Here is an 18,438-nt window from a genome sequence, read left to right on the forward strand (position 1 = left end):
CACCAAAAAACAAAAACAAAAACAAAAAATTAGAATTTGGTCCCAAAGAACATGAAATTTAGATTTTACATTTATAAAATGAGACTATTAATGGCACCTACTTCATGGGGTTAGTGGCAACTAAGTGAATTAATATTTGTAGAATACTTGCAAATTTACATTACTGAAATCATTTGATGTTATCTGATATAAAGTTATTACTCATAAAACAGGCCAGTTGTTTATTTTTTAAATTTAAACATTTTAATAAAATTGAATCTTCCCGTGTAGGCTAATCAGTAACACAAAGTATTTTTTTCTGCTTTATTCTAAGACTACAGCAATTCTAAGACTAAGAATACAGATATGTATTAAAAGTTGTTTCAGTCTGAAATTCACATTTCCTTTCATAGCTGAATCAAACAGGATAAAAAAAATCTTATTTCTCAATTGCATATTCTACAAAGCATGTATATTCATCATGAGGCTATTTCTGCAGGAATCTCACATAAATGTGCTGATATCAGGGTTTTGAGGGTCAATGACACGATAAACATAGCAAACTGTCATAATTAATATTCAGCCATTAATTTCTAGTTAATATTCTGATTTTCAGAAAATTTTACTGTATAGCATACATTCACATTACAATATACAGAAATTAAAAACTGTGAGTTGTTACCATAAAATAATTATCTAGGTATACTTACGTTACTTATAATACTTTCTAAGTATATATATGTATATCACTAAAACCACACTGAGAATCAAGAAAACTAACTTATTTCACTAGTCTTTCTAGTATTTTACAGTGAATGTCTGATTTATCTTTATAAGCTTCAAACTATCACTATGATATAAATATGCAAAGTACTAATCAATAGATGAAATGAATAAGACTATTTTTATATCAAAGTACAATTTTTTTTCCTGAATAAATCTAATAGTCATGAATTTTTAAAACTTAAAGTTAGGCCACTTATAGGCAATCCTCTTAAATACAATGTAAACAATACCCACACCAGACTCCTCAACAGCAGCACTGAAAGACAATGAGAAAATACCACCTACTGATAGGCAGGAAGAAAAAATCACTAGTGGTGAGGAAAAAAAAAAAAAATCAGGAGTCAAATTAAGATGAATTTTGAAGGACAAAAAACTTTAAAAAATGTTCTGGAAGTATTTAAAATGTTACTGGAAAATAGATGCGCATAACATGATCATCATAGCTTGCCACCCAGAAATAAATTTGTTTTAGTTCACTCAGTGGATCCTTAAATGTTCCTTCTAGAAGCTAAATCTACCTAGTATGATTGTCAAGGCAGAGAACATATTTGCTTTTCAGGTGAATGCTGAAAGCACTTCTCTAAACACAACTTTACTCTTTATAACACAGTAGAAGCAAATGATGTAAACAAAATAAGACTATTTCTGTTTTGAAACATTTTTGGTTAAGTCAATACTTAAATACTATTTTGAAGATTTTTGGCAGCTTTTTAGAAGCGTGGCCACAAACAGTCCTTAAAACTAGGAAGGCTGAAAATCAAATACCATTTTTTTTTTTTTTTTTTTTTTTGAGATGGAGTCTCGCTCTGTCACCAGGCTGGAGTGCAGTGGTGCAACCTTGGCTCACTGCAACCTCCGCCTCCAGGGTTCAACTGATTCTTCTGCCTCAGCCTCCTTAGTAGTTGGGACTACAGGCACCTGCTACCATACCCAGTTAATTTTTGTATTTTTAGTAGAGATGGGGTTTTACCATGTTGGCCAGGCTGGTCACAAACTCCTGACCTGGTGATCTGCTTGCCTTGGCCTCCCAAAGTTAATTTTTGTATTTTTAGGAGAGACAGGGTTTCACCATATTGGCCAGGCTGATCTCGAACTCATGGTTCACCTCGGCCTCCCCAAAGTGCTGAGATTACAGGCGTGAGCCACCACGCCCAGCCCAAATACCTTTTTTAAAAAAGGCTGCTGGGAACCCATAATAACCCAATACTTACATCCTTTTGTGTTACTTCACCATGGCTTTTTCTACATCTCCACTTCAGCCTTCTAGAGCCCACTGGATCAGCCCATGTATAAAACACTGCTTTTCCAGGAGGGAGGGAATCTTCTATTTCACTGAGAGAACTGACATAAGTCACAAAAATATGCATTAAATTAAATGCAAGTACATTAATAGATTTTTAAAAACCTAAAATAATACTTAATTCTTAGTTCACTAATTGAGATCTGTGATAGTTTTGATTAAAACAAGGCTGAAATTTTTACCTTATACAATTAGAAAAGGGTTCACCAATGAATATTTCTCATTATTTTCCCACTTAGAAAATACATGTTCTACTTAGGAAATAAAGGTCTTCAAGTCTTTAAAACTGTTTTGTCAATTTTTTAATACCAATTAATTATGGAAAATTATTTCCAACTACTTTACTCTATTTATACCAATTCTAAGAGAATTTAATTGGTAACTCTTTCCTAAGTCTTACTAGAGCAAAAACAAAGTAACTAAATTAGTCTTTAAAATCACAAAACGTGAAATACACATCTAAGAAATTCAACTGACTCAAAAACGATGCTCAGAAAGAAAAAAAAATTAACAAAAGTTATACACCAAACAAGTAATAAAATACAGCTCTTCTGAGCAGAAGAAGGAATTAAATCTGCAGATTAAAAGACTTCACTGGGCCAGGCGCGGTGGCTCACGCCTGTAATCCCACCATTTTGGGAGGCTGAGGCGGGCAGATCACAAGGTCAGGAGATCGAGACCCTCCTGGCTAACACGGTGAAACCCCGTCTCTACTAAAAATAGAAAAAATTAGCCAGGTGTGGTGGCGGGCACCTGTAGTCCCAGATACTCGGGAGGCTGAGGCAGGAGAATGGTGTGAAACCAGAAGGCAGAGCTTGCAGTGAGCCGAGATGGCGCCACTGTACTCCAGCCTGGGCAACAGAGTGAGACTCCGTCTCAGAAAAAAAAAAAAAAAAAAAGACTTCACTGGGTATCAGACATTAATGAAAACAGTATCATTCTAGACATATATTTGTAAGAAAATGGGGGAAAAAAAACCCTAACACGTAACTAAGAAAATCACAGTCACTCGCAAGAAAATAAAAATGCCCCTTTCACAGTTCAATGACGCTTAATGTCAAAAAGCAATGGCACACTATCTACACAATTTTGAGAAAAATGTTATCACTTAAAATTTTATGTCAAATTGTCATAAATTTGTAAGAATAAGACATTTCAAACAAGCAATAGCATAACACTACCCACAAATCTTTACTAAAAAAAAAAAAAAAAACTCAAGACTTTTTCCAACCAAGCTAGAGACAAACTCAAAATAACATTTTAACAACTAGGATATAGAAATATTGAAGAACCCATAGTGAACAACTAAACCAGTTTAAGAAAGTCTTTTTTTGTTAAAACATTAAAATCAATGCAAATACCAAAAGGGCCTTGAATCAAATAATACATATTTTGAAAAGCTAACCATTTTATATTAATCTGGTTGAAAAAATCCCAAATTACATTCACAAGAAAGTAAGAATTTGGAAAGAGGTTGAAGAAAAGGTAAAAAAGCATTACAATTTTTTATGGTTAAGCTAGCAGATACTGTTTCAATCTTAAAATTGATTTTAAATGTATCAAAACCTTCAATAACAAAAAAAGGAATTATCCATAACTGAAACAGAATATGTATTTTCAAAAAAATCATTAGAAGAAAATATACTACAAAAAATATGGTAAGGAATTATAAATTAGTTTTTACAATGATTACAAATGGGTTGAAGATCATTATTAGAAGATAAACTGAGCTGGGCACGGTGGCTCATGCCTGTAATCCCAGCACTTTGGGAAGTCGCGGCAGGCGGATCACCTGAGGTCCGGTGTTCGAGACCAGCCAGCCAACACGGCGAAACCCTGTCTCTACTATAAATACGAAAATTAGCCAGGCACAGTGGCGCACACCTGTAATCCCAGCTACTTAGGAGGCTGAGGCAGTAGAATTGCTCAAACCTGGGAGGCAGAGGTTTCAGTGAGCTGAGATCGCACCTCTGCACTCCAGACTGGGCAAAAGGGCAAAATTCCATCTCAGAAAGCAAACAAACAAAAAAAGAAGATAAACTGATTCTAAAATTATAAAAGTTGAAATAAAAATTCTGAACAATTAAGTATTATTTAACTGTAGAGCATCTAAATGATGGAATATCATTCATTCAGTAAAAATCATGCTTTGCAGCCTACTTGAGGGTGGAGAGTAAAAGGAGGCTGAGAATCGAAAAACTACCTATTGGGTACCATGCTTATTACCTGGGTAACGAAACAATCTGTATACCAAAACCCCGTGACATGCAATTTACCCACGTAACAAACCTGCACATATATCCCCCGAACCTATAATAAAAGTTAGAAAGAAAAAAAAATTGTGCTTTGAAACAAATTTATATGCTCACAATAGCTGTCAAATATGAGAGATACATAAGGAAGGAAGAAAGGGAGGGAGGGAGAGAACAAAGGAGGAAGGAAAGGAGAGGAAAAGGAATGAACCAAAATGTTGACAGTATTAGGATTTCAGGGATTAAATGGTCCTCTTTCACATTTTTTTCTCTAGTATTTTTTTAAATAGTAATTTAACAACTATTACTTTTATATGCAGGAAATAATATCTATATTTTTTAAAAAGCCAAGAGACAGAAATGTGGAGGAGAAAACAAAATCACAGTCTTCATTTCTCCATGAAAAAAAAAAATCAAATGTAAATGTGTTGATTAGCAAATAAATTTGGTTTAAAAATACTTAAAACTGCTTTTAATTCACACAAATTTTAATCTGTTTAATTCATTGCAGAGTATTCCTTATGCAAAAATGTACTGGGCTATCTGGGACAGGCAATGAAAATTCCAAGAAAAGGGAAACTAACCATAGTTTAGTAGACTATTAACTATCTGTGTGTACACATCTCAAACTCACAAGAAAATAACACAATGTGATGAATGCTGTAATCTACATATGTAAAGGTGCTATCAAAAACTGGGGTACTTAGATCAAGGTGGCAAGGGAAGGGATCACATAGAATGGCATTTTTCTTTTTTTTTTTTTTTTTAAGTTCCAGAATACGTGTACAGAACGTGCAGGCTTGTTACATAGGTAAATGTATTCCATGGTGGTTTGCTGCACCTACCAACCCATCACCTAGGTATTAAGCCCCACATGCATTAGCTATTTATCCTGATGCTCTCCCTTCTGCCGTGACCCCAACAGGCCCCAGTGTGTGTTGTTCCCCTCCCTGTGTCCATGTGTTCTCATTGTTCAGCTCCCACTTATAAGTGGGAATGGTTTTCTGTTCTTGTTGCTGAGGATAATGGCTTCTAGCTCCATCCATATCCCTGCAAAGGAATAATCTCGTTCCTTTTTATGGCTGCATAGTATCCATGGTGTATATGTACAACATTTTCCTTATCCAGTCTATCAGTGATGGGCATTTGGGTTGATTCTATGTCTTTGCTATTGTGAATAGTGCTGCAAGGAACATGTGCGTGCATCTATCTTTATAAGAGAATGATTTCTATTCCTTTGAGTACATACCCAGTAATGGGACTGACTGCTGGGTCAAATGGTATTTCGGATTCTAGGTCTTTGAGGAATCACCACACTGTCGTCCACAATGGTTGAACTAATTTACATTTCCAGCAACAGTGTAAAAGCGTTCCTATTTCTCCACAGCCTTGCCATCATCTGTTGTTTCTTGACTTTTAAATAATTACAGAATGGCATTTTTCTAGCTGAAAGAAACACCTATTCAGGTAAAAACCCACGGAAAGACCTAGAGCACTGAGGAAACAAAAACTTCACTTTGTATAGGGTAAGATTTAGGCCACAGAAAGACAAATTTTTAGAAAGGCAGCCTAGAAGTATATTTTTAAAGAAATGGGTAAAAAAAGAAAAATTTGAAAGAGAGATATGATTATATTTCTTATTTTAGAAAATTCATTCTAGTAGAAAGTGGGAGATTTACTAGAGATAAGACTAGATATATAGAGATAGATCAAAAATCTACTCAAATATAGCTGGGTATGGTGGCACATGCCTGTAAACCCAGCTACTTGGGAGGCTGAGGCATGAAAATCAGTTGAGCCGGAAGGTGGAGGTTCCAGTGAGCCTGGATCACACCACTGCACTCCAGCCTGGGCAATAGACTGAGACAGTGTCTCAAAACAAAAAACACAAAACTCTACTCAAATAAAACAAAACAAAACAATACACAAAAAATCTACTCAAATACATAAGAAATGGAGGGTTACTGAACTAGGATAATGACAGCGGAGATTACATAAGAAGGGAATATTTATTTAAAAGTTAAAGTTTAACAAACAAATGGAAACACATCTCATGCTCATGGAGGGGTAGACTCAATATTGTGAAAATGACCATACTGCCATAAGCAATCTACAGATTCAATGCAATTCCCATCAAAATACCATCATCATTCTTCACAGAACTAGAAAAAAAATCCTAAAATTCATATGGAACCATAAAAGGAGCCCTCATAACCAAAGCAGTACTAAGCAAAAAGGACAAACCTGGGGGCATCACATTATACGACTTCAAAGTATACTACAATGCCTATAGTCACCAAAACAGCATGGTACTGCTATAAAAACAGGCATGTAGACCAACGGAACAGAATAGAGAAACCAGAAATAAAGTTAAATACTTAGAGCCAATTATCTTCAACAAAACAAACAAAAACACAAAGTAGGGAAAGGACACCCTATTATAGTGAAGGGACTAGATGTGAAGGGACCAGTCTGGTCAGGGCCTAAGATAGAGTTGACTTAATAGTTTACAGACAAGGCTCATTCTTCATTCTTGTTCTTTTTGTTTCCAGATTCTTTTGTCCAGTCTTCTTTCTGGTACCTTGACTATCTCCTACTCTGGGAGATCATTAAGTGCTAGGATCGTGGGCAAGCCACATGTAGAAGAATAAAATTGGGTTCTCATCTCTCACCTTATACAAAAATCAACTCAAGATGGATCAAAGACTTAAATGTAGGACCTGAAACCATAAAAATTCCAGAAGATAATTTTGGAAAAACTCTTCTAGACATTGGCTTTGGCAAAGAGTTCATGACCAAGAACCCAAAAGCAAATGCAACAAAATAAAAATAGATGGGACCTAATTAAACTAAAAACCTTCTGCACAGCAAAAAAAATAATCAGCAGAGTAAAGAGACAACCCACAGAATGGGAGAATATCTGCAAACTATGCATCTGACAAAGGACTAATATCCAGAATCTATAAGGATCTCAAACAAATCAGCAAGGAAAAAAAAAAAAAAACATACAATAATCCCATCAAAAAGTGGGCTAAGGTCATGAATAGACAATTCTCTAAAGAAGATACACAAATGGCCAACAAACATATATAAAAAAGCTCAGCATCACTAATTATGAGGGAAATGCAAATTAAAACCACAATGAGATACCACCTTACTCCTGCAAGAATGATCATAATTTAAAAAAAAAAAAAAGATGTTGACATGGATGTGGTGAAAAGGGAACACTTTCACACTGCTGGTGGGAAGGTAAACTAGCACAACCACTATGAAAAACAGTATGGAGATTCCTTAAAAAACTAAAAGTAGAACTACCATTTGATCCAGCAATCCCAGTACCGGGTATCCACTCAAAGGAAAAGAAGTTATTATACCAAAAAGACACTTGCACACACATGGTTAGAAACAATTTATCATTTTTATAACGTGGATAATTAAGAAAACAGGCATTCCTCTTTCTTAACATCTTAAATAGATGAGAGAATGCTACCCAAAACGACTTTTAGGTACTTGCTAGTCCAGCCCTGTGGTCTTTACGCAATGTCTGTTTGATTTTAATCAATGATAAGAAGTTGTACAGTTAGCAGTGGAAAGAAAGTGTAAGTGCAATGATAAATATGTGCTTGTTGAAAAGTAACAGGTGAAAATACAGAAAGAAAGCAAACAAACTAAATTCAAGACAACCTGGAACTACTAAGTACAGGATCAGAAACTTGCATAAGCTGTAGTAGCACTAAGAAGATATGATATCACAGCAAATTAAAATGAATGATGTTTAAGAGTAGTCCTAAACCACGAAGATTCAATTATAGCCTTTAAGGAAGCAGTCCTTTCCCCCAGACACCTCAACAAGAAGGTACCTGTTTGAAAAAAGAAAATCTGAAATTTTACATATTTACACTATATTGAATAGACAAAATTCAGACTCACAACAAACTCTGACAGTCCTCATCAGAGTCAACAATGAACAAGCTTTTGCCACACTTGCTTCACCTCTTCCATTTTTCTTTCTTTGAAGCATTTCAAAATAAACTGTAGACATCAAGTCAGTTTTACCCCTACATACTTCAAATACATTTTTTAATGGAACATCGTTTTATATAGCTACAATGCTATTATCAGTGTTTATATTCTTAAGAAATTATCATAAAAACCATGCCTCATCATCTAGACTTACACCATCAAGAGTTACTGTATTTGTGACAATCTTACCTTTGATTGTATTGAACAAGTTCATTCTTTGTGTGATTTATTAAGAGGAATGCAGCTGCTCCATCATGATAATCTAAAAATGTAATAACTGTAGAATGCTCAGCCAAATTCACTTCTGCTATAATACCTCCAAGCTAGAAGAAAGAAAAAGAAAACATTTTTAATATAATCATTTTCCCAAGAATATTAACTAATAACATCTAAGAACAGACTACTCATAACTTGATAATTTAATTTTTGGGATGATTGAGAAAACAATTCAGAATTTTGTATTGCATTTCTGGAAATCTATAATCTCAATCACTGTATTACAGACAGATGACATTCCAGATGTTGTATATTCTAGTATTTCAGGCATTCCAACTAACTTTTGATATAACAATTAAATTATCTTAGATCTCTGTTTCCTTTTACAAAAAGAAATGTTTGTTCATTTTTGGGGAAAGAGGAAAAATCAACAGAAGTAATTATTTGATACAAAAAAATAAATAAAATACCAGTCAGTATATTTTAGCTTTTCTAATGATATATGCCAAAAACACATACCACACACACACAAAAACAAACAAACAAACAAACAAAACCACTTACCTCGTTATCCAGACGCAATAGAATACAGTTTTCTTGCTTGTTAAAATATATCCTTTTGGGAGGATCTTCACTCCCTTCAACTTGAATAAGAAGTTTACTAGAAGCATCCTCAGGCCAAAAGGGGATACACTAAAATATACATTATATATGTTTATAAAAATAAACAGATTTCACCATAAATACACAAATCATCTTAATATTCCCATCAGAGTACACTTAAACTTTAAAAAATCTCTTTTAACACTGCTCTAGTTATTGGGTTGCTTAAACAGCTGTAAACTTTCAACTTGAAGATGGGTTGTCACTTGTCAGCACTATGCACTCAAGAAGCAGTGGATAGCAAATTGAAGAACTATGGAAAGTGAACTGCTGGCGAGAAAAGAGACTTTAATGTGGTCGTGATCTTACAGAGAAGGGTTGAAAAATCAGCAAGAAACCTGAGCTGAGAACTGGGACACAGATCAGGTTTAAAACAAGTGTACATTCAGTTACTAAAAATCAAAATCAGGTATGAACGTTGGAAATTAGGCAGAAGTCAAAGTACACAAAAATGGTAAGTCAGAACATATATTAAATCTAGCATCTGGTTGTCAAATAAGGGTAAAAAAGTAAAAGTAGTATTCAAAGTTCAGAGTAGGAAGGAAGTTCGGAATTTTACGAAATAACTTCAACATGAGTGATCTGGAAACCAAACTAAAAGAACAGGAGATATTCAAGGTACCAGAAAGAAGACTGGACAAAAGAATCTAGAAATTGAGCTAAAAGAACAAGAATGAAGAACAGCCTTGTCTGTAAGCTATTAAGTCAACTCCTGACCAGACTGATCCTTTCATATATTTCAGTGAGACTGCTCATGTGTGATACCTGATCATCATTACATGACTTGAGGACAATGTAGCAGAACCTGGTTGTTATAGCTAAGTATCTTAGCTTGTTAAAGACAGTTTTATTCAACCATAAAATGGAATTAATGGAACGAGATATGAGACATGCTTAGGAATATAACCTGACTGTGCACAGCCAGGGCACTGCAGTCTTAAGGATTCAAGCAACCCTGTCCCAAAGCTTTTACCCATGTCTGCATGCCTAGCCCAGGCCCTTCATTTGGAGGCTCTTTATGAGAGCTTTGCGGCAGAGGCCTTCCTTGGGAGCTCCTGCAGGACCTCTTTATCAGGGAGACAGGTAGAGAACTGGGACACAGATGATCAGTTTAAAACAAGGGTATGGTCACTTCACAAAAAGTGAAGACACTTTTTGTCTACTCTCAGTGCTCATTCCTAGCTCCTCCCCTTTGTCCTACTCCATTCCCCAGGTCCATAAAACTGCTGGACACTGTTCAAGGTTTCATAGACAGTGAGACAAGCCCCATGTCTTGTGCTGATCCACTTGACCCTTGTCCAATGCCATTCCAGAATAGGTGGTAACTGTGCTTTCTCTGATTTGGCCTCCTGCTTACACAGGTTGAGTATCCCCTGTTCGAGATGCTTGGTACCAGAAGTGTTTCAGATTCTGGACTTCTTTTGGATTTTGGAATATTTGCATATATATAATGAGATATCTTGGGGATGGTACCTAAGTCTAAACATAAAATTCATTTATGTTTCACATTCACCTTATACACATAGCCCAAAAGTAATTTTATACTATATTTAAATAATTTTGTGCATGAAACAAAGTTTGTACATATTGTACCATCAGAAAGAGAATGTGTCACTATCTTAACCACCCATGTTGACAATCTATGGCTGTGTGGCATCACCATCATTCCTGACTCTCAATTTGTGTTACCAATAAACAATCATTTTCTTACACTTACTCACACATAAGTACCTAACAGTTAAAAAAAAATGACAGTTAAGAAAGTGAAAAAAATAAAGTGTATTTATTTTTTCACTTGTGGCATCATGTTGGCACTTGAAAAGTTCTGGATTTTGGAATATTTCTAACTTTGGAGCATTTTTGATTTCATATTTTCAGATTAAGGATGCTCAATCTTTACTATCACAGTAAGTGATTAAAGGTTTGACTGTTACTTTCATTGTGGCTTGTCTTAATCAGCTACTCCAACACCTGGCAGCTCAGCTCTCTCCTCCTCAGCTGAGCTCTTGACAATTGCTAACTTTCTCATTTCCTCGAAGTCATTGTTCAAATGTGACTCCAATGAGTCCCATCCTAACCACCTTACATAAAATTAGAGACCACCCCTGGCTCTCGAACTCTTAATATCCCTTATCCTACATTAGACTTTCCCACATTAGACTTGTCACTTTGAAACATACTATACACTAATTGATTATGGTATTATTAATGTTTCCCCCTTACACCCACTGAAATGTAAACTACATAAAGATGGGGACTTGTGCCTTTAAATAGTATATTGCAAGTCACATAAAAATAAACAATATTTGTTGAAAGAATGAATAGACTTGAAAAAAGGTGAAATTTCTGGGAATAAGAACTATAATTATTCAAATACTCAGCTGAAGACTTACATAGTAGTTCAGACACAGCAAAAGTAAAAAAAATTGAAAGATGTATATGTAGAACTTACCCAGAATGAAGCAAAGAGAGTTGGAAAATATAAAAGAGCTATTAAGAGACATGGAGGATAGAGTATGAAAGTCCAACATGTTTGATTTAAAGGCTTAGATGGAAAAAATGGAAGAACGGAGGAGAGGCAATATTTAAAGAGACAGTAGTAGCAAATTTTACAGAAAGCATGAAATACTTTAATCCACAGATCTAGGAGTAAAGCACCTCAAGCAGGGTAAATAAAAGGAAACCACATACAGACATATAGCAGCGTGACCGCAGAACATCAAAGACAAAGAGAAGAAAGACTGTGAAGGCAGCCAGAGAGATCGATCGATCTATCTATCGATCTATCGATCGATCGATCTATCTATTTTCTCCTCTTCTCTTCTTCTCTCTTTCTTTTGCAATTGCAAGATTTAATAGAATGAAAACAGAGCTCCCATAAAATGGGAGGGGACCCGAAGGGGGTTGCCATTGCCCCATGGAACGCCTGGGTTTATATCCCGATCACTGTCCCTCTCGCTGTGCTCCAGCCAGAGAGATTTTTCTAGAGACACTTATGGTATTTACCTTCAAAACCAGCCCTAAAGGAAATGCTAAAGAATATACTTCAAGAATAATCCCAAAAAGGATGGTTTTATATGCAAAAAGGAATAATGAATAGAAACAGCAACACTTCTCTAATCCTAACTTTTAGAATAAAAGTTCTTCAAAAATAAAATATTCCATCAACCTCTGTCAGTCATTCAGAAAACTCTTATCCAAAGGTTTAATGATGGCACAGAATCAACATTTCTTCTAAGTTACTACTCTCCTCAAGTAACTAGAGAAGAGTCTGGCTTAACCTACTCTCTGAAGGCATTCCTAATAGCTTCCTAGAGAGAATAAATAATTTCCGTCTCTTTGATGCATTTACACCTTATCTAGTCTTTGGCTGCTGTATTTAACCAAAGTGGTTAGTAATTGTTAAACGTCTACCTCCCTTAACAAGCTGGGCATTCCTAGTTATCTAATTATTAAAAATTGAACCTTGCCATCTATCTAGAGCCGGGTACAAATATTCAATGAAGATTTATGAAACTAAAACAACATTGGAGTAACAGGAGAGTTAAAACATTACATGGTGACTTTAGGTATCTAACATTAAGGAGAAAATAGAATCCAAAGAGGTATATTTCTGAAATTCATCTACCCACCTGCTCCAAATCAAGAGAGAGCCATTTATCAGTTCCTTCTTCAGCCACTGATATACGGTATTTGCTTTTGTTTTTAATCATATAAAAAGGGGTAAATGTCACAATTCTAGTAATGTTAAAACTGCTCAGGTCTATAGTGACACCAACCTAAGAAAAATAAAATTAACAGCTCAAAAACTGTTACGTATCATAACATCCTTATAAAATTTAATTAAGTAGTTAATAAAACATTTAAAATAAACAGTTTCTTGATAAGCACAGAATGAACTCACTTGATAGTCCATTTTCAGGCCTTTACATTTAACAGCTCCATGACTACCAACAGTATCAATTGAAAACTGATCGGACAATTCACTATCAGTTACCATAAGTTGAACCTAGGAAAAAATATTTCAAATACATCACAATTTAGGTACCCTTAAAAATTCCTGCTTAAACTGATAAAAATTAGTTTTTAGCATAAACAAAATATTACATTGTTAATGCACTAAACCTTTATAATATTAAATTCCAATCTTTTTGGCCTCAAATATTTAACAAGTTATTTCTATCCAAGTTTCATAATATTTATTCCTCAGAACTTTAAAACTAAAAATCGACAAGCAAATAAAGACAAGGGAAAAACAGAATAAACAATGCATACCTTATTGTTATTAAAAAAGTGATTTGGCTGAAAAGAAAAGAGAACTGGCTTTTTATAATTAGGTGGATGCTTTCGATGAATTCCGTCTGCTTTGTACTGTAACATGCGACCAGTTTTGTTGACCATCCAATAAGGACTATGAAATGCCACAACTGTCTGACCAGTATTATAAGTCATATGGACAGCAATATCTAAATCAGTCTTTTCCATTTCTGTAATACAGGTAAAATTGACAAAACTAATGTCTTGCTGATTAGGCTTTATGTGATATTCACTTTTCCAATCGTGATTGAGATAGTCAAGTAATTTTAAACGTAGCCTGGCTTTATCCAACTGTACAGTACAAATCTGGGCTGAATGTCCTTCACTTAGAGTAAAAACTGAATTTTCAATTCCCTGTAATAAAAAAAAAAATTTAAATGTTGCAGAATAATATGCCTCAAAATTCTATTTATCTATTCCAAATGCTGCACAAAATGCTTCTGAAGCACCTATCAGAACAAGTCAGAAGACTTACATTCAAGTTCTAACTTTGTCAACTGTGTAAATCTCTACACAGGATTTAATCTGAGATTTGAGCTACTGTATTTGTAAAATGTTCTAAATGACTTACTTCAAAGGACAAACTGTGAAGATTAGATTAAATAACATAATGGGAAACTCCCCTGGAAATTATAAACATAAAACACTACAATTGGTAAAACAACAACAAAAAGACAATCTTAACCACTAGTGATTTTTGTTTTGAAAACAACAAAACAAAGTAAAATGTGGGCAAAAACTGATGGTAATCCAAAATAAGCAATCCCTACTACCTCCACAATCCCTCATCACCCATTTCCAATCACTGTTTATATTATTACATCATATGTATCTCTCTAAGCTGCTCATTTCCCTCGACCCACCCTTCTATTATCTTAGTTCATGTCACTATATGACCTCTCAGTTTAAGAGTCTCCTAACCGCTCTTGTCCCCTCTAGTCCCTTCCCCATACCATGGCTCAATTGTCTTTCTAAAGACTGATCATATCCTTTGGAAACTGCCAGACAGAATGTGATCACTAAAAGCATCCAATTAAAAGTTCTATGAGAATAGAAACATAAATTGACAGTATATCTGAATATCTCACCAGTTTTTCCAGCATCTCTATCTTGTTCTCTTCCTATTATTATAATATAGGAATCTCTTCATCTCATGATTTTAAATTAATTAAAGCAAAAGTAAGGAGTTCTTGATTTTTTACAAGTTAAATAATATTCCACAAAATAACAATGGTGGTGGTAGTGCTAGAGTGATAAATAAATGGCAACCCTTGTCTGTCAGGCACTGTACCAAATCTTTTACATATACAATCTAATTTGATTTCCCCCATGTCTTAACCAAGCAAATTTTATTATTCTTATTTTATAGACTACAACAAAAGATTTACAAAAGCAATAAAGCCCGCTTAAGAACATACAGCTAGCAAGTGACAGAGCTAGGATGCAATTTCAAATCTGACAGCAAAGTACAAATTCTTAACCATTATGATAATTTGTTACTCAATATGGAAATACACATTTAAAACCATAAATATGTTAACTTTTTCCTCCAAAAGAGACATGTATCAGAAAAGTGTAAACTGCTGGGTGTACTGGCTCGCGCCTGTAATTCCAGCACTTTGGGAGGCCAAAGCGGGAGGATCACTTGAGCCCAAGAGCTCAAGACAAGCCACAGTGAGTCCCTGTCCCTACAAAATTAAAAATTAAAAAAAGTTATCCAGGCATGGCATGCATCTGTAGTCCCAGCTACTCGGGGGGCTGAGGAGGAAGGATCACGTGAGCCTAGAAATTTGAGGCTACAGTGAGCTATGCACTCCAGTCTGAGCAACAGAGAGAAAGCAAAAAGTTTGTTTTTTTAAAAAGCAAACAAATGGTAATTCTAAAGGTAAAATAAACCTATAATAGATGACAATGAAGAACTACTTTCTTCCATTTGATAAGCCTCGCAAATGAAATATTCACATAAAACCTTAAGATGTACGGATTCCTATGTTATAACAACAGGAAGAAACCACACCATCTGTTAAAACAGAGTATGTAAGAAAAAAAGCAACTTTACCAAGTATATAATCTTTTAAGAAAATCAGTGCTAAAAGAATACAATATAATGTAGCAGGCTTTTTTTGTCACTGAAGTCTAGTTCTTAAATGTTATTTCAATAATAATTCTCATACTTGTTGCAAAAGAATATCTGCATTACCTGTTCTTTACTAGTATTCTAGTATTCTAATTTTTATTAGATCTTTAAAATAGTTTTTATTGTTCTTAATCTTAAAAAACTGAAACTACAAAATCAAAAACAGGAAAGCACTAAAACAATTTGCCGATACCTCTATATAATAAGCAATTTTGTAAGGAAGAAGATTTCGGAGCAGGATAGGTGGCCACAAATGCATTATGTATGGTAAATCCCAACCATCTTCTGAATACACTGATAGAGACGTTAAATTATCTTTTTCTGGAACAATATTAATGAGAAATGATTTCTTGGAAGGGTTTTGAGATCTACATTTCTTCTTTAGAAGAGCACCATCATTTTTCACAATCTCTTCAAAGTCAATTCCTTCACACCTTTGATAGTCCTCATCTTCTGGCTTCAGAAAAAGGAATGATCTGCATGAGATTAAATGATACAGTTTAAAATGCTTTAAAGGAAAACATATTAAAGTATATAATCACAGCTTTAGAATAACAAACTTACCTCCTTTCACAATATTGTAATAAATTTTTATATTTTCATATACCTTTTAGATATAAGTAAGATAGATAAATAGATATCACCTTAACTTTCTGGAAGCTCATCAAGTTGTCTGACTTTTAAGAGGAGAATATTTTTCTTACAAACTTACTATCTTAAAAGTACACTTATAAGATAAATGGTTTCATATAAAAATACATAAATCGTATCAGTTATATATGCAAAGCAAACCACATAGAATCATCTGTGACTTGTACATATAACTGCAAGAATTTGGCTTTTCTGGATATGTGGGCCTAAAAGGAAATAAATGCCATGACTGAATTCATAAACTAAAAAAATTACTATTGAAAAAATAATCACAAGCTTTCCAACATTAATCAAATGAAAGTTTTCAATCGATATTTAACTTTATTAAAATGTGGGCCATAGATGCAGAAGAGTGTTTTTCTTTGTTTGTTTTTACAGCAGTATGATATTGTACTTTATTTTTTTTTTTCTGCTTTAGCGTTTTTTTTTTTTTTAATTATACTTTAGGTTCTGGGATACATGTGCAGAACGTGCAGGTTTGTTACAGAGGCATACACATGCCACAGTGGTTTGCTGCACCCATCAACTGATCATCTACATTAAGTATTTCTCCTAATGCTCTCCCTCCCCTTGCTCCCCAACTCCCAACAGGCCCCAGTGAGTGATGTTCTCTTCCCTGTGTCCATGAGTTCTCATTGTTAAACTCCCACTTATGATTGAGGACATGCAGTGTTTGGTTTTTTTGGTTCCTGTGTTAGTTTGCTGAGAATGATGGTTTCCAGCTTCACTCGTGTCCCTGCAAAGGACATGAACTCACTCTATTTTATGGCTGCATAGTATTTCATGCTGTATACGTGCCACATTTTCTTTATCCAGTCTATCACTGATGGGCATTTGGGTTGGTTCCAAGTCTTTGCTACTGGGAACAGTACTGCAATAAACATATGTGTGTATCTGTCTTTATAGTAGAATGATTTATTGTAGTTCTTTCGTATACAGCCAGTAATGGGATTGCTGGGTCAAATGGTATTTCTGGTTCTAGATCCTTGAGGAATCACCACACCGTCTTCCACAATGGTTGAACTAATTTATACTCCCACCAACAGTGTAAAAGCATTCCTATTTCTCCACATCCTCTTCAGCATCTGCTGTGTCCTGACTTTTTAATGATTACCATTTTAATTGGCATGAGATGGTATCTCATTGTTGTTTTGATTTGCATTTCTCTAATCACCAGTAATGATGAGCTTTTTTTCACACGTTTGTTGGCCGCATATGTCTTCTTCTGAGAAGTGTCTGTTCATATCCTTCACCCACTTTTTGATGGGGTTGTTTTTTTCTTATAAATTTTTTTCAGTTCTTTGTAGATTCTGGATATTAGTCCTTTGTCAGATGGACAGACTGCAAAAATTTTCCCCCTTTCTGTAGGTTGCCCGTTCACTCTGATGGTAGTTTCTTTTGCTGAGCAGAAGCTCTTTAGTTTAATTAGATCCCATTTGTCAATTTTGGCTTTTGTTGGCATTGCAGAAGAGTGGTTTAAGAAAATGATGACAAAATTATTGGTTGTCACATAATCTTTATATTTGAATATTACATTGTTTACATTTCAGCAATATTTTACACTTAATAATTTTTGAACCGACACTGTAGCCAAGAACAAACATTTCAGAAATATTTTTATATTTGTAAAAATTATTAGCTATAATTATGACACTGTCCTTTATAGATGAACAACAGTCAACACTATCTCCAACCCTGATTATTTTCCTAAGTTCTACTCCTAAAATGTTAAATATCTATGATGTATTTCTGTAATAATTTCTGATGGCACCTTAAATTTGCTAGACTGAACACTGAACCACTCTACCCACTTTTCTGCATGTCCTTTTTCAGTGACTTCCAGCTACTGGCACCCTGGACTTTGACACAATATTAGACTTCCTTCTTCCCTGACTGAAGCATACAAATTATTTGTCAAAAGAGTTAACAGATATAGCCTATTCTACTTCTACTTCCTTCTATAATTTTCATTCTATTTTCCACTCTTACTTCTAACACTTAAAGGTAAAACCTTATTTTTTTCCAAATTAAACTAATGGTAATACACTTACCCAGTTTATCAAAACATTTATTGGACCTATTATGTACCAACAAGGCAAAATTGAAAACAAACA

At 34.6% G+C, this 18,438-nt stretch overlaps 1 protein-coding gene across 4 annotated transcripts in view; it reads right to left on the reverse strand.

Moving 5' to 3' along the window:
* The window catches only part of LOC105498962 (vacuolar protein sorting 13 homolog A), a 246,971-nt gene that overhangs the window by 64,700 nt on the left and 163,833 nt on the right, over positions 1-18,438 (reverse strand). For all 4 annotated transcript variants that reach the window (XR_011612428.1, XM_071077637.1, XM_071077638.1 and 1 more), the window contains exons 47-53: positions 15,867-16,149; positions 13,495-13,890; positions 13,124-13,228; positions 12,852-12,998; positions 9,121-9,249; positions 8,530-8,663; positions 1,977-2,106 (exon numbers count right to left, since the gene is read on the reverse strand). Coding sequence is in view for 3 of the 4 variants with exons in the window: in XM_071077637.1 (XP_070933738.1) it covers positions 1,977-2,106; positions 8,530-8,663; positions 9,121-9,249; positions 12,852-12,998; positions 13,124-13,228; positions 13,495-13,890; positions 15,867-16,149 (1,324 nt within the window). In the remaining variant the exon portion in view is untranslated. The remainder of the gene's footprint in view (positions 1-1,976; positions 2,107-8,529; positions 8,664-9,120; positions 9,250-12,851; positions 12,999-13,123; positions 13,229-13,494; positions 13,891-15,866; positions 16,150-18,438) is intronic.

The sequence above is a fragment of the Macaca nemestrina genome, chromosome 14 (genome assembly GCF_043159975.1).
Source record: "Macaca nemestrina isolate mMacNem1 chromosome 14, mMacNem.hap1, whole genome shotgun sequence".
NCBI lineage: Eukaryota > Metazoa > Chordata > Mammalia > Primates > Cercopithecidae > Macaca > Macaca nemestrina.